This window comes from Chroicocephalus ridibundus, chromosome 4, assembly GCF_963924245.1.
Source record: "Chroicocephalus ridibundus chromosome 4, bChrRid1.1, whole genome shotgun sequence".
Lineage (NCBI taxonomy): Eukaryota > Metazoa > Chordata > Aves > Charadriiformes > Laridae > Chroicocephalus > Chroicocephalus ridibundus.
This window is the reverse complement of record NC_086287.1, coordinates 54,059,242-54,085,500: the sequence shown is the minus strand read 5'-3', so window position 1 is coordinate 54,085,500 and position 26,259 is coordinate 54,059,242. Positions and strand designations below refer to the sequence as shown.

At 42.3% G+C, this 26,259-nt stretch overlaps 1 protein-coding gene across 1 annotated transcript in view; it reads left to right on the top strand.

The window, feature by feature from the left end:
- FBLN5 (fibulin 5) overlaps window positions 1-26,259 on the top strand; it is a 54,342-nt gene that overhangs the window by 18,739 nt on the left and 9,344 nt on the right. Inside the window, exons 5-10 of the mRNA XM_063332556.1 lie at window positions 14,114-14,236; window positions 17,498-17,614; window positions 18,578-18,697; window positions 21,572-21,694; window positions 22,221-22,347; window positions 25,264-25,459. Coding sequence (XP_063188626.1) covers window positions 14,114-14,236; window positions 17,498-17,614; window positions 18,578-18,697; window positions 21,572-21,694; window positions 22,221-22,347; window positions 25,264-25,459 — 806 coding nt within the window. The remainder of the gene's footprint in view (window positions 1-14,113; window positions 14,237-17,497; window positions 17,615-18,577; window positions 18,698-21,571; window positions 21,695-22,220; window positions 22,348-25,263; window positions 25,460-26,259) is intronic.

The following is a 26,259-nucleotide window of genomic DNA, read 5'->3' as shown; positions in this document are numbered from 1 at the left end:
TCGCACTCTGCTCCGCCAAAATCTCAAGCTGACATCTAGAAGCTTGGGACATGAAACTGTTTCAGAAATACCTGATGCATCCATGGTTCATTCCATCTGACCTGGGGAGGGACATGAAACGCTGAATTAAGCACTGTCTGCAGTATTTGATTGGAGATGATTAGAGAAACTACAAATGGTAGAATGCTAATCATGCTAAGGATTGCTAGGGATGCTTCTGCTGGAGATGGGGCCTTCTAAAATGTGCCTGCTCTCTTGCATGACTGAGTGTGACCAGAGACCTTGTGGTAATAAGGGGCTAATAAAAGGAAAGTACTGTAATAAAGGGAAAAAAATGTAATTTAGCTTTTCACTACAGCAGGCCCACATAATGGAAAATTCACTGGGATGTGCCTTCTGGAGAGTAAGAGCAGGAGTTTGCTCCAGGAATAACCACAGACATAAAAATGTTCCTGCGGGTTGGGAACATTGCCTTTTTTGTTTATTTATTTACTTTTTTTTTTTTTTAATTACCTAAACAGAACGTGTTTTTTCAAGCCAGGCTACTTGGAATTGAACCGTTTGGTTTGGGAACACTCAATGTAAACATGCGTCTTTCTGAGCTTTCATGGGTTCTGTGAGAGCTGGTGGGACTGCCTGTAATATTCGTGATATGACTGGCCACGTGTTCAGCCTTTAGCTCTAGTCAGCAATTTCTGAATTCTGGCGCAAAGAAGGTAGACTTACCTTGAGGCTTTGGGGATAAAAATGTGGAGATCTGCATGTGCGAGTTGTACAGCATCTGATGAAATGGTTCTCCCACCTCAACAGTTTCTAGAGAATTAAGCAGAGCTTCACACTGATAACAAGGTTTACTACTAATCTGTGTATTTAAGAATTCTAAGTATTTTCTCTTAGCTACCTCCAGGGGATAGTTTAATGTGCTGTGGGTTCCTGTTGCCTTCACAGGCAGCCAATTCTCCCAGTCATACTGGTTCCCTGGTATAAGACATGGGCATACAAAGGGCGTCCAGTGAAGGATCACCATGGCTGTTAGAGGGTGGGAGCACAAAACATACAAGGAGAGGCTGAGAGAAGTGGGTTTACTCTGCCTTAAGAAGATGAGGCTGGTGAGGGACTTGTATTGTTTGCTGTCTTCAATTGCCTAATGTGAGTATGTAGAGAAGATGAAGCCAGATGAATCTCAGAAGTGCACATGGACAGGAATGGGAAAAAGTTGCAGTATGGGAAATTGTTATTCGATATAAGAAGAAATGTTATCACCATGAAGGTGGTCAAACACTGGAACAGAGGTTTGTAAAGTTTATAGCTAAAGGTTGTATCCTTGGAGAGATTCAAACCTCAGCTGGAGAAGGCCCTGAGCAACCTGACTGAATTGCCCCTTCTTTGAGTGGAGGCTTGGACCAGGTGACTTCTAGAGGTCATGTCCAACATGCCTTGTTGGTTCTGAGACTGCAGTGCCTGAAGTGCAGGAGCCTATGTTCGATACTGGTTCTAGCCTTTAATTTATCTGACTCCCATAAAATGAAAATTATATTCTCTTGGTCACGTAGACTTTGAGTTTTAGCATTGATTTTAAAATGCTGTAAGATCTTTGGATGGAAGGAAGCTGATATAGTGAAGTAGAAGCAATAATCAAAAGTGAAGGATTTTGTTCTCAGCTTTTAAGTAAATCTTGAGTTACACAGATTGAAATTCAGTCAAGGCTATCCAGATCAACACATCTGTTTTATGGCAGGATCAGTACAGGGAAGAAGATCTGCCTTTATCTTGATTTTATCTTGATTGATCTTGATCTGCCTTTATCTTGATTTATTGATTGACAGGTGGGGCCAGGACTCCTGCAAGTGTTAGGTAACTTTTATTAGACATCATCTTTGCTGCAGATTAAGCCTCACATCTTGTCCTGCCTGTGAGTTTCACAACCATTGAGAACCTGTCGTGGTCCTGCTCAAAACTGGCGGTTCTTGGGGCTAAATGAAACTCAGCTCTTTCCCTCTAATGGCTCAGCACATCTGCTTGGAGGGCTTGTTATCTCAGGATTTCACAAATCTTGAGAGTTTCTGTCTTAATTTATGCAATAAAGGTAACTGAATGGGTTTTAAAACAGAGAGAGAGAGAGAAAGGGAAAAAGCCCTTTGAGATGAAACACCTCTTTTTCAAAGGAGCCATGAACTGAGAGTAAGGAGAGCAGGAGAATTGCCAGTAGACATCCACATCACACACTAATTGGCACAAAGTAAACCTCCCATAGCCACACAGTTTTCATTTATCCAGGAAGGTCTGCAACCCAGTTGGCTGGCGGCAGTTTTGGGAACATTGCAAGCAAATGTGGCTCAATCATTATAGAACAGTGAATGCCAAATCTGAGTTAAAGCCAGTTATTTGAGCAGGGATTATAGGCATTTTCCAATGATCACCACCACAGAAATAAATAAATAGATGGCTTGCTATGTATACACTCAGAGGGGAATGTTGCCCAACATGCATAGCTCTTTGCTACTAACAGTAATGAGGACACAGCTGTCTGAGCCTGGAAGCCAGTATTTGCAGAGGATAATTCTCAAGAATTTTTCTTCTCCACTGGCTTTTGTCCACTACCCATTCTTTGCTTGCAAAAGAGCCCAAAAGGCCCTAACATTTATACGAGAATTACCTTGGCTTTGTGGTGTTTTTGAGATTGTTATAAAACACGCTGACACATGGACAGGTTTGAAACTCAGATGAAATACGAAAAACAATTTTCTCCCCTGATAAGCTCCCCCATGCCCCTTAATGCCAAGCATAACACACTCTTTGTAGTCAATCACGACAGCTCCCAGAGGAGCTGGCAGGGGTTGCTGCCATGGGCAGAGATCTGAAGCTCTGCCTTCCCAAGGAGGAATTCTAACTCCCACTGCCTGCAGAGCTTGTGGCGGTGCCGGGGCAGACAAGTGATGTGAGTGTTGAGTCATGTATAACTGATCGGCTCTACAGAGCCTCTAAAGCAAATATAAAACCACCCCGCTGTCCAGACACAGGCTCTGCAAGCACCGTTGGTAGGGCCAGGGTCTTTTTCCCTGGTTTTATCAGCTTGGTTCAGGGAATACAGTCTTAGATTCCAGAAGGAAGACAAAGCACTGTAGTCCCCATTGCATGTGTGTTTTTGACTCATGCAGTTCAAGTGACATGAGGCAATCTCCAGCCATGCCACCTGCAGCTGGAGGCTCCTTGTGTGCTCAAGCCAAGCAGCTTTGAATCCAGTCCATTCATGAATGAGATGCTGGTGATGATGCTGAAGCTTTGTGAGAGATTAGTTAGTGATGAATCTCATATTACTGTTCCAGTTCGCCATAATGGAGATCCCTTGTTTATATGCAGGCATGAGGTCCTCTTTTTTTCATATATCGTAAGGATTTCAAGGTATCATGTGCGAGTGACTGGAGCATCCATACTGAATTCTCTCTAGGGTTATGTACATATTGCACATCTAGAATCTCCCTTGTATTTTCAGGTCTTCAATACTCCACTCCCACAGTTGTTTGCACAACATGCTTGAGCAATAGTTAAAGCTTTTTTCATGTCACACATCAAAAGTGTCAGCATTTTAATGGAAGAAGCAACCCTTTCAATAAAAGTTTACGTTATATCCTGCAGGTGGATATTTGCATCCCTTGTTTTCATTGCGGCTTTAATATCTGGATCCATTTGGATTATTTTCTTCTGCTGTATTAAAAGTAGGGCTGTTCTCCTCTTTACTAGTTACTGTGGTCTATTCACAGTCTCAGACCTCTTTAGCCTGCCAAAACACTTGGAAAAGGAGCTCTTAATGACTCAGTTAAAATGTACGGTCAAGAAGTTCACTTATTAGAGGAAATGTAAACTGACCACCAATTGGCTAAACCAGCTGGCTGGACTATTTGTGCTAGTGATTTCTCAAAGCTCCCCGGGGAGTGAAAGTGGGAATAGCAGTTCTCTTCTTTTAGTTCTCTCATGCTCTGTACCCTAACAGAAAAGTCTTTGAAAGAATTCATTGGAGGAGAAGCCAATAGGATTTCACAGACATATTTAAAGGCTTTATAAATACTGCTTTAAACTCATATATTTTTAATATATTCCTTCTTACAGGGTCTTTTTAAATTATCCCATAGAATTGCAGAGAAAATATACAATTCAGCCACAGAAAATTCACTTTTTCAGTGTTAATGGTTCTGCTCCTCTTCTGTGAAATTTTATAAGCCTTCTCTAGGGGTTCTTGCATGAGACTATTTCATATCACGCAGCAAAGGGAGGACTGTAAAGATCTTTTGCTAGAAGTATGTTTTAATTTCTTAGTGTGCATTTCCTGGCTCTGATCGTGCATCTTTTTCTTTTCCATTGCAATAGAAAGTGTCACTTAGATAACCTCCCAGCAGCTGGGACTACTCTCAGTAAGTGCTCCCTCGCTCCTCTCACCACCCTACCAGCGGATCTCAGTGTAGCATATGATCACACAAAATAGGTCATTTTGAGAAATGGGTAGTACAACAGCAACGCTCCAATTATTCAGCTGAAAAATATGTTTCCTGCTAACGAAGATGAAACCATTGATGTGGGCAGCAGCTGTTTTGTATTTCCTAATTCAGCAGGTTCAATGTCCTCAGCGGGATGCTAACACATCTCTACCCCGCTCCGGTGGGATACTCAGGTCACTCTTGTTCTGCTCTACTACAGCTACTTGGAATAGTGCTAAGTGCAGCAGGGAAATAACCAAGTTTCCCAAATCACATGCACTGACTATGGGTTTCTTAAGTTGTGCAGAACCTGCACCAGGAAATCATGAACCCAAAGAATACAGCTATGCTCCATCCATGGAGTTTCCACGTTTAAGAAAAGCCCTTCATTGAAATCAGTAATTTGCCTCATCTCTGATCCCAGAATTAACATGCAGACTGTGCAAAGGCTCTCATGGGACATCGGGAATAGTCCCCACAAGTGGGTGTGGGTGTGATCTTGTACCAACAGGGAGCCCTGGGAGTTGATGGGAGTGAGGAGCTGAGCGTATGAATCACGCACAGGTCTGTTCTGAGCAGGAGGGGAAGAGGATGCTGCCCCTTCTGACCCCCTGCTTTACACTTATCTGCATGGCTGCCCTATAAATCTCGATCACAAAAGTGGGACTAGAACTGTGCTCAGAGAGCAGAGTCCTTTCACAGTTTAGCCGTTGTTTATCATCTTTGAGTAACGTTAAAAGGGCGCTAGCTAAGGAAAGGCTCAGATAGCTGGCAGGAGATCTAGAACCTGTGACACATGTTGAGCAATTTTCATACCAGGCAGAAGGAGCAGCATTACAGATTCATGCCTCACACTATTTAGTATCCACTTCCAGGCTAACCATCTATGTGAAAATACACTTTAATCCTTGTTTAGCAGTTGACCAATAACATAATCTATATGGGATGCAGATAGCAGATGAAACCGGTGATCAACGGCCGATCCTCAGACACCGAAATATGCAATTAAACAGGTGTTTAGGGAGTTGATCTTGGATTGTGTCCAAGCTCAGCAGGGTCAGTCCTCCTTGGGAAAAAAACACTGACCCCACACAGCAGCAGTTTGAATTTGGCATCAGTCTGCACTTTAGGAATGTGGCATTGTTATTTCTCCCCTTTTCTTATCAAATGTAATTATCTTGAGAAAAAAAAAAGTTTTGAGAAAACATGTGATTTCACTGAGTAAAAATCTACTACTGAGGAAATTATTTCTTTGTGTCCAAATAAGGAGTGGGGGAGAAGTTTGGGGAAAGTGCTCTGTTCCAGTAAGCTTGGAACTGATACCTATGTTACTGAGCTCGGATGTTTAGTCCTGGCCTGCAATTATTCCTATAAAAAAATAGACATCCAATCTTCGTATTATTTTAAAACGGAGCCCTGAGGGTTATAAATGACTGAACGAACTTCAGCGTTTGAGCAGACAGAGATTCTGGAACGAGCTCGCAGCCTCGAGCCTCTCTGCAAGAACTTTGTTGTCTCAAGAGCGGGGTGTTCTCCTGGGGTTGTGCTGGTACAACAGCAGGACTAAAATACAAACAGAAGAAAATAAAGAAGTAGGGCCCCAGAATCACCCACACCTCTTAGTAGAAGAAGACTTTCCATGGCAAACTTTTTTTTTGCTCTGCAAGACCTGTGCTCTCACAGCTGTCAAATTAATCTTCAGACTTACTGTGTTGGACCCTGTGGTGCTAATGGCTCTCAAATAATCATGATGGCAAAAACATACCCACTTTTGTCAATGGTTGGTCAAAAGAAGGAAACACAGCCATTGCTACTGCTGTGACCCACAGAAATTTGTGGCATGATTATCAGAATTCATTACTTAAGAAAGGAAGTCATGCATGCTAAATATGTTCCAAATAGAACAAAATGTAACAGTCCATCTGTGAAGCAGCGCACATTGCCAAAAGCATATCGTCTTGGAAATCTGCTGTCCACATTGGCTTCCCTCTTGAATATGGAGTCCAAGCAAAGTTTCTCTTCTAATCACCAAAGCCTCCAAGAATGTGGTTCTAGCTCAGAGATGGTAAGTCCATGTCCTTCCATGATAGCTCTCTGCTAGGGGCGTTATCACCTTGCCGGCCATCAGGGAAAGGAGCTCTCATGGAGGGAGTGGAACAGTCACAACACCCTGAGCACGGACCTCGCTTCTGGAGCGATAAGCTTGGTCCTGGATCCCATCACTTTCAACACCAGTGGATGGACATAACAGGGCAGTCGTCTCCCTTGTTCTTGTAGTAGCAGGTGCAAACCACCTCCTTGGGATGGAGCTTCTTCAGTAAGCTTTCCACATGCATTTTCTCTGGTGTGTGGTACGTGACCACATGCTCATAAATTCCAAAATGAAACTCAGCAACATATTCATCTAACTTTTTCCTCTTTTAAATGTAGCTTTTTGTCAAGAAAGTCATTTCTGGAAGGACTCTGATATTGTCTGTGAACAGATAAGTTGATCTTAAGGACTTTTGTTTCCTTCTGTATTCTTTAAGGCATAAAGTCCTGTTTATGCACAAAATCCTGTTTTTCTGAGCGGAAGAAAGGCAAGCATTGTTTCTTCTTACATTTTTTGAATCTCAGCTTTCAGTGGGCAGGTGCTTCCAGTTCCTAAGCACCTCTGATCCTCCTCTTCTTGTCTGCTCACTTTCTCCCCCAGCTTTCCACCTCTTAAAGTCACTTATCTTGCCAAACAGTCTCCTACTTCCTGCATGTCCACTTCCCCTAACCTGCATTTCAGTCCTCTCCGGGCTCTTTGATTCAACAGATTGTCTATGGTAATAACTTGGATTCTTCCTCTTTATGTTGCTTCATGTTTCATAACAATTAGATCATTCTGCATGTCCTGAAAGGAAGGTGGTTGGCATGCCCAACATCTTTAGGCTGATGACTCAACGTGTTCTAGTATAAGAATGTTATCAGCATTTTCTAAGTTTTCCATAGGTTTTCCGCAGTTACTACAAACATTGGAGGTACAATATCTCTCACTAAAAATCAAATGTATTGATAAAAGTACAAACAAATAATGAAAAATTGCACATGCATACATTTAAACCCGTGCAAAAGAGAAATCACTTGGAAGAACTTTTCAAATTCCTATCCCCATTTTCAGTAGTTTCGCTGGCCAAGATAGATCTCCTGATGGCCTAGGAAATTAAAAAAGATGTAAAGTAAGCAGAAAATCTCAGGTGTGATGGTTATGGATATGATATATAGATAAAAATAACTAAATTTTGAGTGGTGTCCAGTCATTCAGTGAAGACTGTAAGACACCGCTTTGATCACATAATCTGTCTTTTTTGTGACACAGAGCATAGAACCTACCCAGCATTTGATATTTCAAGCACACAGTTTTTTACTACAGCATATTTCAAAGAAGAAATACTCTTCAGGTATAAGGCCCTAAAGTAAAGAAACATCTACCGTGTGCCTTATTATGTTTTTCAGATGGTTAATCAGTAGAACTACGAAAGTCTGTGCTTTATTTTTATTTTGAATTTGTTTTCTAAAGACTGAATTTCATCCCATTGTCTTTTGCTAGTCTTAGTGACCATCTCCAGCTAAAACCTTTCCATGAGAATGTTTATAGATCACAGGCAAATATACCTTGAACCTTTTCTTAAATAGATTATTGAACATTATCTTGCTCTGAGACAAATGTTCGTGGCTTGGAATTGCTCTTTGGAGATTTCCTGATCTCTTTGCAATATTGCTTTTTGAAGTGTTGACAGCAGAAATGTATTTCAGTAATTACTTTACTAATGCAACATACAGTGGTAAGAACAATTTCCTGTGTCGACTCAGTGTTCTCATGTTTACGCTTGTCCCTTCAGCAGCGCTGTGTCAGGAAAAGTTTGTGTTCAAGTGATTATCTTTAATAACCCCAAAGTTCTTTTCATGACCAATATTTTTTACTCTTGAAATATGACCTTGCGTTTATCTGCCTTGAAGTGCGCTTTCAAGTGTGGCCACTATACCTAGCAAATTACTTTTATGTAAGAGTTTTGTTCACTTTTTAGTTCTTAACTCCACCAGCTTGTGATACTCTGTATTTTATCCCAAATGTGGAAAACAGTGGGCCAAAACCAGATCCTCAGGATCCTGTAGATACTCACAGCTTGATTCCACATTAACAATTCGCTCTTGAGATTTCTGGTCTCCTAGTTTTAGCCTCTTTTATTTGAGCAGTATTGAATATTGCTGCAGCTTAGTTCAATGCATGAGAGTATTGTTTTTCTTTTTTATGCTGTGATTTCTTGTGATATTATTGATACAAATGAGAGTGGTCTCAGTCCTGCATTCTTTGTGGACATGAGTCAGTATTAAAGGTCACTACATCTTCTGATAAGAATCCTCCCTGGTGAGATGTGGTGTTGTGCTGCAGTTTGACATCCAGGTTTTCTTTCTGACTATATTAACATGCTGCCCTGTTTTTTTGTATGCATGGCTTTTCATTTATTTCATCGTTTTTTTTTTTTAAATTTATGGACAATGAATTAAAAATGTCATTCATTGTTATATGATGTGGCTAAACTCTAAATAATCCATGAAGATTGCTGCTAGCTTTTACAGATAATAAAATGCAAAGCCAGTAATTTGCATGCTAAACACAATTAGTTCATTTATTTATTTTGACATTGTAAATGATATCTATCCAGTCACCAGGCATCCTGCCATCCATTAAAAATACAATCTGTACCAATAAAAACAAAGCATCAGCACATCACATCCCACAAAAGGCAGCCAGGCAGCCAGAAATATAAAAATTACACTCTCTCCACCCTTCCAATCCCCAAATGAAACCCCATTGCCCCAGCCACCTCACCTCTGTCAAAATGTCAAGTAAACAGAACATCACACCCCAGGGCTGCTAGACCAAACCACCACAGCCATAAATTTTTAACATACTGAGCTAAGAGAGAGGGTTGTGGTTAATTCTGGAGTATTTGTGCTCCAGCTCTTGCAGCAAGGACTTCCTCACAAATGTATATGGAGATGCTGCCTACCTATTCTCTCCTTTGCTCAGTGAACCAAAGATCTTTAAAACTCATGTCTTCGAGCCATGAGGCTCTGTGTTTGTTCCAGGTGGTATATCTAGGTAGGAAATACCTCCTGGTATTTCTCAGGAGGCAGAGAGCAGTGGTCTGGATAGGCTGTGTGGTTGCTCTCAGTATTCAGTTGGGAAGTAACAATGTGAATCATTCCCACTTCAGGTCAAATTTTAATTTCAGTCTGGACTTATGCCTGAACTTCTGCCTTTGAAACTAGCTGTGGGAGCAGTAATGTGAACACAACTGAAAGGATGGATGAGAGAGTAGAGATGACTGCTAATTTGATAACACACAGCAGCTTAACACAGATCCGAGACATCCAGGGCCAGCGTTGGCCAAGCACTCCTTGGCAAAAGAACTTTGGAACAGAGATCCATCCTGCCCTGCCTTGGTTGTCTAGTGTGGTTTAAAGTGCCCTCAAAATCAGGAACCCCTAAGGAGTCACCCAGAATCGCTAGTCACTTGAGAAAATTTGGTCTTATTCAGAATGATTAGGTATGACAATCTTTAATATCCTCTTGTTTTCATAGGTAATTTCACAGCAACAATCCCAGTCCTGTCTGTAAGGGTACGAAGAGGTGTGGTAGCTAGAAAACTTCTTCAGTTTGCCACTGACTGTGTCAATAGTTCTCTCTCAGTAACTACTGGAAACTTTGAGGTTGATGCCCCATTAGGGTAGGACAATAACATTGTGAGAAGAGTAGAGTTTAGCTGAAAGAGCCTTTGATGCCCCTGAGGTCTCCTGGTAGAACATAATGCTTTTAGAATGATGGTTAATTTTTTACTTTAGATCTCATTAGCCAATGTAGAGGCTGCACAAAATTTCTTAAAGGTCTCATCTTTAAGTGTTCATATAATAAGGGCAGGTTTTATTGGGCTATGTGAAGGACTACAAGTCAGAAATGTCTGTGACCTGTTCTTGCTTCTGTCTTGTTGAGTGATCGCAGACTAGTGCTTCAATTTCTTAGTCTTGAATTTCCAGGTTAAAATCCAGGGGCACTGATATTTATCACCAAGTGGGACATTGCAGGGTTTCATAGTACAAGTTTGATTTGTATGAGGATTGGAAGGCTTCAAATAAAAATGGACTAATTGTGAACTGTCTCTGTATGTAAGAGAACAGGCCCTGCCCTCACCAGCTGGTGAGGGAGCCAACTAGGGAAGGTGACCTGCTGGTCTGGGGAACTACAGGCCTGTCAGTCTGACCTCGGTGATGGGGAAGGTTATGGAGCTGATCATCTTGAGGGCCATCATGTGACACATACAGGACAACCAGGTGATCAGTTAGCATGGGTTTATGAAAGGCAAGTCCTTCTTGACTAATCTGATCTCCTCCTATAACAAGGTGACTTGTTCAGTGGATGAGGGAAAGGCTGTGTATGTTGTCTGCCTAGACTTTAGTAAAGCTTTGGACACTGTTTCCCACAGCATTCTCCTGGAGAAACTGGCTGCTCATGGCTCAGATGGATGTGTGTTTCTCTAGGTGAAAAACCGTCTAGATGGCCAGGCACAAAGAGTTGTGGTGAATTGAGTTAAATCCAGTTGGTGGCCAGTCACAAATGATGTTCCTCAGGCTCAGTATTGGGGCCTGTTCTCTTTAATATCTTTATCAACGATCTGGCCGAGGGGATCGAGTGCATCCTTAGTAAGTTCGCAGACGACACCAAGTTGGGTGGTGAGGGTAGGATGGCTCTACAGAGGGATCTGGACAAGCTGGATTGATGGTCTGAGGCCAGTGGTACGAGGTTCAACAAGGCCAAGTGCCGGGTCCTGCACTTGGGTGACAACAACCTATGCTTCTGTGCTGGCACTTAAGTCTAGTGAATCCATTATAGGTAATCTCTCGAAGTTTTATGGCTAGTTTTCTCCCCAGTGGAAATAAGTTGTGGTTTGTTTTTTTTTTCCTTTCCCAGTCAAATGCCTAGTTTTGACTTTATCAACCACACCAGTTCTCGCTGTATGCTGCACTGTGTCCGTGGGCTGGGCAAGGCACCCTCTGTCTTCCCAGCTCGGATGTTCTTCAAGAGGATACCTAATGGTTAGCCCATTGTTGCACCGACATTTTTCTCAGTGCATGAATATCAGCTTTCACTTAGTGAGCCCATGCCATGTAACAAACCCCTGGCAGACAGGCTGGGATTATACGACCTGATTGAACTGAGAACGCTGCTCGCCAAAAATCATTGATTTGATTTCATTGGCCGGGCCTGTCGGAGTTTAATGGCACATCATGGTAAGGGACAATCTTAGAAAAAGCCAGAGACGTAATACAGAACACTGTGTGTGCACTCGGGCCCAAGCAAGAAGATTTTATGCTACCAGTAATGCTGCTTATACTTGTTGGTTGCATAAAACTTCATTAATTAACTCAACGAGGTATGATTCAGTGTAAAACATGGGGAGTCAAGGTGTTTTGCATAGATAATTTCAGGTTGACGAGGTTTTCAGGGGCAGCAGAAACTCCACAGGTAGCCTCCGTTGTAAAAAATTTTGTGTTCAGAGGGAAATATGTCTCCAATACCACCACGAAAGGTGAAGACTGGGAGCAGGCAAAGAAATCTGCTTGGTAGATATCAAAGAAAAGAGGACTGATGTCTTACTTTTCCTCAGTGATTGTACTGCTGCCGCTCATGCAACTGCTACAAAGGTGTCTCAGGAACAAAACTGGTCCCGCAGCCACCGGTTGCTTTTGGTGAAGGCTGCATGTTGCACCCCTGCAAGAAAGATGCACCACAGCTTCTGTAGTCTTCAAACATCATTGCTACCACACGTGATAAAGACCCTGTCCCTCATTTTGTCTCTACTGGTCTTAACCTATTAATATTACTGGAAGCAGGGAGTATGGAAAATGAAAATCTCCTTTTTAAGCTCAGGGTAGGCTGGAAACAGCAAGGTTGGCCAGATGCCAAGGTCCCGCTCCTAAAACAATAAGCAAACGTGACGAATAGAAAGCTTTTTCATTTAGAAAACATTAATGTCATCCTTAGTAAATTTATGGTTAGATAAAATCTGTCTTCAAATACTGCCCGATTACGTGTGTTACGCTGTATGAAGGGAGGATTCAGAATTTTTAGCCCAATCACAGAAGCAACAGATGACCTGAACAACACATCTATGTACCTTTATAGTCTAGACTTGTTATCTTACTCTTTTCCCGCTTCCCCCACCACTTCGCCAACCTTTTCTGTGGCCAATAAATATGTGGGAACTGATTTCCGCCAGAGTTAATTACCTCTACTTGTGCCACTCTTGTTATCTCAGCAGCTTTGACTCACCATAAATTGCCCTGATACAGATGTTGGCGAGATAAGAACTCTCGACTCTCTCCATATATATAACATGTATGTATTTATTTATACACCCGACCATGTTAGATATGCTGCTGTGGTAGACTTGGAGCGGTTATTTCATGACTGCTGGGATTTTCCAGCCGACTGGCTGCTCTAGGTGCCCCAGAGGCAGATGCTGAGACATAATTCCTGCCCTTGGCTGCCTGCTCAGTGTGTTTGCAAGATACTTTCAGTCATGACCCAACGAAGTCTGGGTTAATAAGAATCAGGGAGGGATCAAGGGAGTAGCATTGCTGGGATGACATAGTACTTCGGCAAAGGCCAGTGCACAGTATGCTGGAATAAAAAATAGTTTAGGTATTAATAAATAAAACATAGAAATCTGAGTTGGCTGAAAAAACGACACAATTCATCTTTTGATATTTCCATTTCTGACATCTAGAGGCAAACCCGACGCCAGAAACATCAGGGAAGAGATTGAGCAGGGAGGGATTCAAATTGAACTTATGACTCTGAAAGGCATTTTTAATCAGTTAGGTTCCAGTGTCCTGGCTTATATAAATGTAGGAATGCTATTCACCTCCTATGCAAAAAAAAAAGAAAAAAAAAATCACAACAAAAGCACCCTAAGGGGTTGTAATAAAAAGCCAAATACATTAAAAACAATAAGGATGGTAAAAAAAAATACAAAGAAAAGATTTTTATTGCCAGGAAATTGATTCCAGGGAAGTATACAATTTTTTTGTCAGGTAAAGGTTGATTTTGGTTGAACTTTCTGTCGGAAAAATTACAGTGAGATAATCTGTGTTGGTGGGGGTAGGAAGTAGGGTTTTTTATATGTCTGAGTTGTGTTTTACATCTCTTGAGCTCCTGTTCATCTCTCACTCCGCAGTGGGGTTACATATCCCTTTCAGCAGCCTTTCCCCAGGGCTGAATGCTGCCCGGTAGCATGGAAATCCCAGTTCAGTGACAAAGCAAACGTGGAAGTAATAAAAAACTCGAGGTCATGGAATCCTTTTCTTGAGGAGCTCTGAGCAACACTGGGTCATCTGCGAAAGGGAGAGATGTGATGAGCACCCTCAGTTCTCACTGCCCTCAGACATTTATTCTTAGGACGTTTGGTTATGGTTGTTCTCTCTACTCTGCCACAGTTCGGATCCTCGCACGGACCCGGTGCGCACACTGTGAGCGCAAGTCCCTGTACAGTGTGAACAATCTGTCTTTGTTGCCATTTCTAATATTTTCTTGTTGTATTTCTGTGTTGCAGATGTGGATGAATGCGCTTCAGATTCTCACCAGTGTAACCCCACCCAGATCTGCATAAATACTGAGGGGGGCTATACCTGTTCCTGCACTGAAGGCTACTGGCTGTTAGAAGGCCAGTGTTTAGGTAAAAACCTCGGGCGATGTGAAATTTGCGCATCTGTGCATGTGTACCTGTGAATTGCTGAAATAATGTCACTGAGCGTCTTTGTCAAGTGCAGAGTTAAACCTTCGGCTACGTGGAAACTAATGTCTTTCATCTCTGTAAGTGCCAACAGTGTGCTTGGCAGAGAAACTCCCTCGTGGAACAAAAAGGTAGATGTCAATGCCATATGACTAGCGTCCGTGTTACACGTGGGATTTTGATATTCCCAGTCTGGAGGATTCCCTTTCATCTAAGATCAGTCACAGGCATGTATACGAAAAGATCTGTTCCCAAACAGACCTGTCCTTTCCAACGGCAGTCTGGACCCGAAGGGATCAGTATTTGACACCGAGAAACAGGCCGGTAAATCTCTAGATTCAACCAGCCCTGCTGCTTGGGGGTGAGAAAAAAATTACCTCTGAACTGGGTGCCATTTCAGTGGCTTCCAAGAAGTTTATTTCTGATTTATTATTTTTCTTGCAGCAATGTCCTGTTCATCCTTTTAGCTTAGCCCTGTTGAAAAAAACGTCTTTTTTTTCAACAAAAAGCAGGGGAAAACCTTCCAGCTCCCCTCTCCTCCAGCCCATTCCCCTCACTTGACATGCCTGTGGGATGAAGAAGTAGATGCTAATTTTAGGTACACAGATATGACCTAGGAGATAGGATACAACTCTAAAAAAAAAAAAAAAAAGTTTGCTCATTATTATTTTTTTCCTCTCGGCGCAGGCTGTTTGCCTGCCAGCTCTGCGGAGCTGGACTGTCCTGTCACAACACCTCCGCTGGAAGGAGAACGGGCTTTCCCTGCCCATTCATCTCGGGAGCCTCTCCAGTTATTTTCCGACTTTCTCCTCCCAAGTACCAATTCCAGTGAAGGACTGACTCACGGCTGCTCTCCTCGCTCCTGCAAACAGCTGCCGTGTAACTCACCGGCCAGGGACAGAGCTGAGCATCCTCCACGCGGGGTCTGCACAGCCATAGCTGCTTTGAGGAGTCACTGTCCTGTAGTTCCCTGGGATATGAAATCTCCAAGCCCCCCACTCCATAATCTCTCATAAATCCTTTTCTTGGGGAAAAAAAAAGCTTTTTCTGGGGGTTGTGCAGGCGTACGTGATGGGGTGGGGATGAGGGAAGGCAGGGAGGGGATTCTACTCTACATCTCTACATCCATTTACTTCTCCCATTTACAGCCCAAATTAAAGGGTTGTGTGCAGCATTTGGAATTTGGACATGGATCTAAAGTGCTTTAGGGCTTGATGGATATACCAGAGAACTGAAGTGGCTGCATTGCTGAACTGATCTGAGTATCTGCTTATGCCATTTAAAATAGGCAATAACATCCCAGTGTTGCCCACTTTAATAATCATGGGGTGGATTATTACAAGGCAATGCAAAGAGCTAAAAGCAAATTGCGTTTAGAGTCACTATATTTTTCCCTAAGTGTCAAAAAAGTCTCAGTTTCCCATACTTTCCACTGGCCTTGGAGAAGTGATTTTTGCTGGCATAAAGCAGTAAAAGGCCATTTAATGTAATCAGAGGGCTGGGTTGGGTTTTGAGAGACAGGCTTTTTTGGTGCACTGTTAGTAAACCACGGTTATAAAAGGCTATACTTCCCTCTGTTGTAATTATCCCAGAAAAGTTCATATGGGAGGAGCCAGTAGAGCAGTGTCTACATGACCCACCCACAAGAAGCAGCTCTGCGAAAGTCCTTATCCTCAAAATGCAGCACTCTTGAGATAACAGTCCTGCAAAAGCCAAAGATGTATTTGAAGTAATGTATCGTGTCAGCAAAATGAGATATTAATTTACTTATAACCACTGTCATTTTGTGCAGGATTCGGGCCAAGGCTGCTGCTGGTGTACATACCATAGCTGGCCCTGGCCTTTGGGTTTTCTTGCTGTTAAGAATGCAGTGGGAAATAAAAGCCAGCAAGGGTAAAACTGAGTGTCAGTGTCCTTGCTGGTTTACACAGAGAGAGCATTTGCAAGACTTTTGACATTTTCAGAATGGTTTCCTGAGACTTTCTATGGCAAAACTGCCCCAATGAGGCCAACAATATAAACTTGAATTGCCGGATGTAGCTACTTATACAACAGATTGACAACGTCGTTGTTTTTATGGTATTACCACATCATGTAAATGTCCGAGTTGTTCAAGAATTCAGTTTCCCAACACATTCTTAATATTTAATGCTAAAACAAGCAGCGGCCAAATATAGCTAACAAATAACGAACTGCTGGGGTTCATGCAGATATATATGTATATGTGTGAACCATTGGGAGAATACCGTCATTTTGATTTTCATGTGTGTTGGAACCTAAGGTGGGGGTCATTTCACCAAAACCTGTGCCTTCCTGCGTTGCTCCTTCTGGCAAACTGACTGCAGATAATACACTCGCTTTTCTACCGCACAAACTTAACTTCAAAGCTTTGAGAGCAGCCATTAAAAAAATCTCCATAAATCAAAAGCCAGATAATACCAAAGGAAATGTAAAGCCTTGGAAAGGACAACTACTCCAGGTGTTTCATTCCAGTTCTTACTCCAGCAGCAAAATTCTCATAGCAGTTACCAGCGTACCTACCTTACAGCATTTTCTTGTTCTTACAACAGTCAGCCGCATGTATATCTAATGCTGCATTTCAGCCCAAACTGCTATTTTGGCAGTAAATTTACTGTTTACATTTTAGACTCTATAACTTGTCAGTTAAAAATTCATATGAAATGTGAATGTGACTATTGGGAAAAAAAAATCTTTAAAGAATATCCTCTCTAAAAAAAAGACAAGTATTGAGTAACAAATACTTCTTGCTTTTCTAATGAATAGCTTTGCTATATATGGAGGTAAAAAAGGTTTCTATCTTGATTTTGACAAAACCTTGCTACAAATGCTGGCTGTGCTTGCGTTGACGGGCTGTGCGAGCTACCAGGTATGCTTCGAGGTAACCGCTTGAAGGGACTGACTCTGGGCTTCCCAATGACACCGCATTAAGTTGAAGGTCACAGCAATGACAGTCAGTCCATAGGACACACTGATAGATGCCAGCTGTGGATAAAAACACATTACTGCGTTCTTTTGAGTAGAGATGTATTTTAGCTACAACTCTGGGTCTGAACACCTGGAAGTGTGGCTGTTAGATCTGTACCCAGTATGCCACTATCGGTACCATTGACTCAACATCTTTGCTGCTTTGAACCTGCATGGGAAAAGGCAGACCACTCTACTTTCTGTCTTTCCCATCTGTAGATATAGATGAATGTCGCTACGGCTACTGCCAGCAGCTGTGTGCCAACGTGCCCGGTTCCTACTCCTGTACCTGCAACCCAGGCTTTACCCTTAATGATGACGGAAGATCATGCCAAGGTACCGTGTATGCTAAACCAGGACTGAAGTTTTTGGTCCCAACCCCTAAAACTTGCTTTGTTTTTAGAATACAAGTAACTTTCCCAACGTTGCTTTTGAAAATGTTCATAGGTTTGCCAGCCTGAGATGTTTCTGTAGCTTCACGGTACCTCAGAAGGGTACAGGTGCAACATGACCAGTGTATCAGGACAAATATGCACAAGGGCCCAAGCCCCCTAAAATATACATTTACTCAATTCACTTAAATTACTGAGAGTTTAGGTGCTGAAATTATTTTTAAAATCTGAGGCTATGTGACTCACCTGAAACAGAAAAAATCAGCAAATTAGATCTGAGTCTCCCAAGCTCCAGACTCAGGTCCTGAGCATTAGACCACCTTCTGCTGTGCTGTGCCACCTGAATCAAAGTCAGCACAACCTCTTCGTAAAGCCTCTCCCTTACCTAAGCAGGGAGCATCTTCCCACATGCTGAGGGAAATGGTCTGTGCTAATGATGTGAGGACTTTCCAGAAGCTGCTGATGTCCTGAAAGGAAAAAAAAATTTGTTTTGTCACAGCCCTAGGTTTCCATAAGGACCATTCCTCATTGTATTATCTTCCTCAGGTACATCCTGCTGCACTTCGTCTCAGGTCTGTTATGACAAAGTCAGTTTAATGGTTTTAAAATTGCAGGATAAAGCCAGAAGCATTTGTAATAAATATTTCGTCCCCATCTTCCATGTTGTTTTTTTTTGATTGAAGACATTCCCAAAATGCTTCATCTCCACGCACGTTGTCTTTCCAACATGCTATTTCCAGGCGGCAACCTGAATCCCAATAAACTAAACGATCCTGACTTGGTTATATTTTTTCGGAACAAATCATTCTGACTGTACAGCTAATCTCTTTGAAATGCTTTACAGTAATGAATTGAAAATAGAGTTTGGGGCGAAGTCACTGATGTGTTGGGCGTTGGTTTCCCGCAGATGTGAACGAATGTACAAGCGAAAACCCTTGCACTCAGACCTGCGTCAATACCTATGGCTCTTTTCTCTGCCGCTGTGAACCTGGCTACGAACTGGAAGCTGACGGAGTTAACTGCAGTGGTAACTGTCTTTATTTATTTATTGGTTTGGTTTCTTTAATTCTGTTAAGTTTTCTTTTCCCAGAGTATTGTTTTGTACATGCTTTTTAAAGCATTTTTTTTTTGCCTTGGTTCCTGGTTAGCAGCAGGATAGCTGCAACTCGTATGATCTTCCTTACAGTTAAAGCACGCAGCAAATACCCAGAAAAGCACAATGGAGGAGGGCTGCAAATAGTTTTAAAGAAATAAGCTAAATATTAAAAAGCTCCAAGATATCAGCAAAACATAAGAAAACGCTTTCTAAATGCTGAACGGGAAGCTTTATTAGAGCAAATAAAGAAGGGACTGTCCTGGAACATTCTTCCATGATTAAAGAAATACATTATATTAAGCACTTTTCCAGTTGTCTGCTGAATGCATGTATTCCACTTGCTCCTACAACTCCACACTTCTGCCTGAAACCTTCCCTAGTTTCCCCTGTATGGCTCTGGCTACACTTCAGAAATATATATGGTTTCTTAGTACAGCTATTGCTAATCTGTTCAGCACATAGCACAAGAAACTGTGCTTATGTCGCTGTATTTTTTCCTCTCTTGTTTTTGTTTTTATTTTATTGCTTTATTTTAATTGAAGGCAAAACTTATTTCTGCGCTTAATGTTCCCACAGCCTGATAAAATTAGAGAATCCAGCCAATATTTCTTGGAAGGAAAAACACACTGGAAAATACTTGTTTTTTAATTTACAGTAAACAGATGTAACATGCTGTTTCTGAGAGAGGAGACATGTGATATGCAGTATGTGTATAGATTAGTGTTTCCAAAGCTGTTCTTCCCTGCAAACCTCCTTATTATAAGGGAAAGAACAAAGACTTAAACCTCTAAAGGGTCTTATGCATTTAACATTTAGAGCTGCAACACCTAACTAAAGTTTTCTGCTTTCTAATGGGATTTCTGCTTCTAAGTTAGACTCCTGCACCTTTCTATGTGCTCCTGAGCTAGTTGGGGGCCTGAGCCAGTTAAGTTCAATGCAATGCCAGTACAACATGGTGACAGGAGAGGCGGTGCTTGAGCCTCACTCATGTCTGAGAGTTAAGCCAGAAAAAGGGACTTTCCACCACCCAGATTTAGAGCAGAAAACCTTTTCTTGATAATTCTGTGCAAGAAAATGCTTGTCAAAGCACGTCAATCCCTGGAAACATTCCAGGTCAGGTTGGACGGGGCTCTGTGCAGCCTCGTCTAGTTGAAGATGTCCCTGCTTATTGCAGGGGGGTTGGACTAGATGGACTTTAAAGGTCCCTTCCAACCCAAACTATTCTGTGACACTACTATGAGACACCAGGATCCAGATGTTCTTCAACAACCGCTGGATTAGTCCGTGGCCTAGCAGCCAGCTCACCTTGAAGATGGGAGGCATCCCTGCCCAATTCAAGGAGAGAGGCAGAGATTTCCACGTGGCTTTCCCAACATTGGGATTATTTTCTCATCACAGAGATCTTGTGTGTGCAGTAGATGTGCTTTGAAATGCCCACTACCTTGTCCTCTGTGGGTAGTCAGCAGAAGGCCAAAGTGTTTAGGAACAGCAAAGATGTGTCTGTCCTGGGTGGGCTCAGCAGCAGAAATGTAGGACCTTTGGGGCTTTAAGTCCCTCCAGCGCTTGACAGCAGCTGAGCACAGGTTATATGAGTCTGATGTGCTGGAGCGCTGGGCTAGGACACCTCAAGGGGGTGGGTGATGTCTCGGTCCCTTTATGGAGTCAGCCCTCGGTCCATGTTTTGTCAGGAAGGTGTTTTTTTCAGCAAACTCACCGGGGCAGGTCACACAAGAACAGGATGATGTAGATATAGAGTTCCTTTCATATCCCTTTTGATAATGCGGTTGCAGCCATAAAGCCCCCTTAACATATTTGGACTTCAAATACTTTCCAATCCATCTGCACAAAACACCAAAAGTGGATAAATGGACTGAGCCCAATTTAGAAGAAAGGGAAATTCAGTCTGAAGAGTAAAAGTGATTTGCCCGGGAGAGTCAACATGTCAGAGCTGGGAATAAGAACTTGGGAGTTCCTGGCTGGGACTCTGGCCTTTGTTTCGTTCTTCCCCTGAACAGGGAAGTAAGGAAATGATTAACTGCAGCCTCCCTCAGTCTAGCGCCTTTGCATGTGTTTTCCCCTCAGTCGGCCATGCATCCATGGGCAGCTCTGAAATTCGTCTTTCTCACTTGAGCACAGTTCTGCAGAACACAATGACTGGTCAATTCATGAGTGCAAGGGGAAAAAAGCACAATTTCTGCTTTCAATCAGAGATTTGACAGACTGCTTAGCTTCCTGGGTATCATCTGGGAGATGGCTGGGCCTTCCAGTAGGTCTGACCCAAGCTGGGATGAGCTCTGTAGTCTTGCTGGAATGCCTTGGAAGTAACTGGCTAGAGGCTAGGAAACATAAAACAGCCGGGGCTGGCTGCAGGAGTTCTGCTGGGACCCATGTGGCCCTGGGAAAGGGAAGTTTGCTCTCCAGAAAAAAGGAAAAAAAAGAAAAGAAAACCACCGCCAAGTCTCTCCTTTCAAATTACACTTGCAGCTTTGTTGTTAGAGTAGCTCTATCTCTGACGTAAAACAGAACTGAAAACATGGCCAACTGGTGACAGGTATTTGAAAAAAAAAAAAATAAATAAAAGTCACGCATTGTGTTCAGCAGCAGCTTTGCTTTCCCTAGGAGAAAAATGTTTAACCAAGAACTTGTTGTATAGCATTTTGCCAGCTTGCTGCAGAGCTCTAGGGAGCTGGAGGGTGCCAACCTCCAGCTGGGGTGATGGGCGCGTAGTCTGGATGGCCACCTGCCTGTGGGACTGCTCTTTTGACTGCAAAGCCAAAGACACTAAACTTTGTTTTACCACTGCAGACATGGACGAATGCAGCTTCTCAGAGTTCCTCTGCCAGCACGAATGTGTGAATGGGCCTGGTTCTTACTACTGTATCTGTCCTTCGGGCTATAACTTGCTTGACGATAGCAGAAGCTGCCAAGGTAAGAACATTCCTGTGCTGATTAAAACCCAAGGGGCCCAGAAAATAGGTCCTGTGTCTGGAAAGAGGTTTTTCAAGAATTGAGATGCTTGGTCTTGGCATTGCACGGTGAAATACTCATAGGGGCCAATTATGCAATTCTGGTAAGAATGTCATCACGTGAATAGTCCCTCTGAGGTCAATTGGTGGAAGTAAGACTTTACTGACTAGGAAACAGCTACACAGGAAAGGCCTCAGATGCTCTCCTCTCTGCTGCACGGCTCTCTCTAGTTTTCCCATTCTCTAAGGTCAGAGAGCTTGAGCAGCCAATTTCTTTTCTATTTTTGCAGCACGTAGCATATGGGAGCACTCCAGTAAGCAGAAATGAATGGAGTAAAAGCTGATCTTAAAAGAGGGGTTACCAAAAGGCCACTTCTCATGGTGCAGGAGTGTTAGGAATTTTGGGGCAATTCCTTCAGATGGAAACGGGTTTGTAAGAGTGCACATATTTCCCTGCTTTAGCCATTCTCTTATTTCTTGTGTTTTAGATATCAATGAATGTGAAATCAGAAACTTCACCTGCACTCCGCAGCAAACGTGTTTCAATATCCCAGGAGAATATAAATGTTTAGACCCAGTAAGATGCGAGGAACCTTATATCCAGATTAATGAGAAGTGAGTAACATACCCACAGCCACAAAAGCAAATTCTATCTGCGTGAGGTGTATCTAGAGTGAACCAAACAAGCTGCGTTTTTACAGCATGGCCATGACGTGTGTCTAGAGAGCTATACGTACATGCTATTGCTGCATTTACCATTGGTAAGCTTTATAAAAATAACAAATTGCAGTTCCTTACTAGGTCACCAGGTGGGATGTGATATGATATGATGTGATATGGTATGGTATGGTATGGTATGGTATGGTATGGTATGATATGATATGATATGATATGATATGATATGATATGATATGATATGATATGATACGATACTCAGATATGTGGGAAGTTAGACTGGAAAACCACTTAGCAGTGAGTAGAGAATACAGCGAGGTTTGTAATGCAATAAGTGACGTTTACTTACATTACTAACTGACTTCATAAACGCTCAAATGCAGCCTGTTAGTATGAGTATTTCCTGTAAATACTAACTACAAGTACTTTAAAATATTAGATGATGGTTATAGCAGGATAGAAGTAGTTTCCTACTGCTTAAAGGTTAAAAAATGCTGAAAAGTCCACAGACTGATTTGCCTTGTCCAGAAATTGTGTGTATCTGGATAGGGCTGTTAGCACTGATACTGTCTAAATTTGCAATTATTTGAGCAAGGAAAAAAAATAATCCCACATTTCTAAAAATTGCCTGTTTCTTTTACATTTTTGTAGGTACTTGCCTGGGGCTCAAAATATTTCAGCTCCAGACAGACCTATATATATTGCAGCCCATGGGATTTCATCCATAGTGTTTGCACTAAACCCAATTACTTGAGATTGCTTGGTAGCTTAATGTATTTTATAGAAAGGCAAGAGAAGAAGAATCCTCTTCTTTCTGTTATAATTTATTCATGTCTTTACATTGCTTTCTGAACTAGGGCAGCTGAGGAGTGGACACGTTCTGTTCTTCCAGTTCTGGGTTTACCTACCTTAAGAGGTGGTGGAGTTTTAAACTGGAAGTGGAAATATCTAAAGCCTCTGTATCTAAATCCCCCAAAGCCCAGCTGCCGAGTCCTCGCAGATCAGCTTGCACAAGAACTCTTGATCTCTGAGCTTTGTGTTTGGTGGCTTTGGCTCGTGCCTAGATGTGACTGCATTTAATTTGTGGCATATGTCTAGAAGTGGTCAGTATAAAAGCCAAGTGAATTCCATGCATCTGTGTTCTCTGTGGAAGGAATTGGGTGTTTATAATGCCAGGAACCTTTCTATGGGGGACATGCCAGAAGAACTGTCTGAAATTGGTGTCAATAGTGGAGGTTATAGAAAAAATAGGCAAAAAGACCCAACTCTTTTCCATTAAATTCCTCAGCTTGGCTTTTATAAAGGGACATCCTGCCTCAGAATTTCATTGGAGTTCTCTGAAGAAATGAGCAGCATGGGGCTAGGGCAGATGGGCTGATGCAGTCTGTTTGGGTTTCCGAAGGCTTCTAAAAAGAACTTCACATAACGTTATTATGGAAATTAAGCAACCGTAAGCAAGAGAGAAGTCCATGGCACAGTAGAATAAGAGGCTGAAAGATGAAAAATGAATAGACTATACTATTAAATTGTCAGTTTTCACAGTGAAGTTCTGCAGAGGTCTGAGCTGGACCTGCTTTGTCCAACACATTTGTAAGCAACCTGGGAAAAAGGATAAATCATGAGATGGGCAAAGTCTGCAACAGTATCTGAGGACAGCAGAGAAAAGGGTAGGCAGAAAAGAATTGCAGAAGGAGCCTCAATGACTGTGAAATACAAATGGCTGATGGAATTCAGTTCAGTGTAGATGAAGGTAAAGTAAAAAGACAATCCCAAATTCACAAATTAAATAAAGAGCACTGACCTGATTATAATCCGTCCAAACTGAGATTTGAGGGTTGTTATAGATAGTTCCATGAGGTCAGAAAAGCTAAGTGAATTTGAGGTGTTAATAGGTAGAGAATATCCTTAGAGCACATGCCACTGTGTACCCGTATCTTCAAGACTGTGCAGTTCCTTCCCCTCCTCTCAAAAGAAATATAACTGGACAAAGGTTCATAAAGAGCAATGAGGATGATCGGAAGTATGGAATAGCTTCCTTGTGAGAAACAACTAAGTTAGGACCCTTCAGCCATGAAAACAGCCAAATATGAGTTGTGAGAGGAGGCTGAGCAGGGATTGACTGGACGCTCTCCTGTTGATAGAAGAGCTGGGGGCATCAGACGAAGTCAGCAAGGGGCGATGCAGGGAGAGGTGGAGGGGGCCACAGGGGGCTCTGTGTGTGTGTAAGGGGAAGCTGGACGAGCTGATGGATAAGAAATGCACTAAGGGCTGATGACTCCACAGAAGACACCTTTGTTTCAAGAATTTCCTGAGTCACAAACAATTGGAGGCTCTTGGTGGAAGCGTCCTACGCTTGGCTGGCTATCCTGCTCTTCCTTAGGGCTCTGCATTTGATGCAGTGCTTCGGTTTGATCCAGGATGTCTTGTCATATGGTTTCATGTAGTATAGAAAAGATCGTTAAACAAGGAATACAACATTTCTGTAGCACCATCAGTGAAATGATCCAATAATTAACAATTCTGGGGACAATTCAGTGTAAATTACTGTCAGAACAAACATGTACCGTGTATCCTACACCTGCAGAGTTGCTTTAAAGTACAGATTATTGAGTGATGAAAGGAGACAAAGGGTGCCAAGATATTTTGGCCTAGAAGGCAAGATAAAGAAGGCAGGGGTATAGGTAGGACAGAACAGCAGGACAGAGAATACTAAAAGTGAGTAAATTCATTACAAGTTTCATTGATTCTTTTAGCTGGCCAACAACATTATTTTTATATTTATTAATGCAGCTTGCATATAAAGAATCCAATATTACAGCAATTTGTAATCCCTGATGACAACCTTATTTCTGACAGCCGCTGCATGTGTCCAGCTGAAAACGCCGGTTGCAGAGATCAGCCCTTCACCATCTTGTACAGAGTGATGGATATGGTGTCCGGGCGGTCGGTGCCTTCTGACATTTTTCAGATGCAAGCAACAACTCGCTACCCTGGAGCCTATTACATCTTCCAAATCAAATCAGGGAACGAGGGCAGGGAATTCTACATGCGGGTAAGTCTGGCGCTCACTGAGAGAAAACACGGAGTATCTTCTTGTTGGCTGAATATCCTTCCCATAGCAGAACTCAGTTTTTATGGAATATCATTTAAACCTTCAGTATGAGGCATTTTCACATGGAGACACGCGGAGTGCTGTACTGATCTGCAGGGGCTGCTGGCGCCTCCAGGAAGGTAACCTGCCTAAAGCAAACACGCTTGTTTTACGAGACAGTAGGTTCAGGGAAGTCCAGGGCTGTACCCATGTCTAAGAATAGCTCATGTCTCCTATGCTCAAGAGAAACTATTGTGCAAAACCTCTTTTCATTTGATGACCAATCAAAGAGTCAATGAAAGAATCAACATTTCTCATTTGTTTTTTTAAACTCTTCATTGGAAAATGAAAAACCTGAAAACCAAAAATGTAAGGAAAAAACCCCAAACTTTATCCCAAGAATTGACTTTCTGTGTTCTTTACTTTTATTTGTTATGTATTTTTTTCACTGAGAACACACATTTTATGTAGACACTGTTAGAGAAAACACAACTATTTTTTTTTTTAATTTGAATTTTCCTCAGAAGACGTCTCCGTTCCACAGTCACCTTCACTGCACCTTCTGACACGCAGGGGCAATAGGACGTGCCTGCACAAAACGGAGCACAGTCCCCAGGGATGCTGGCGGTCAGAAGGTTGATTTTTAACCCTAGGCAAAACCTGGCTTTGATATTCACAGTAAGTGATGTTCAGCGGTCCAGGAGTGATCGCTTACATCTCAGAAGAGCTTTCCTGTTGCAAAGTCATTGCTGATCCCACTG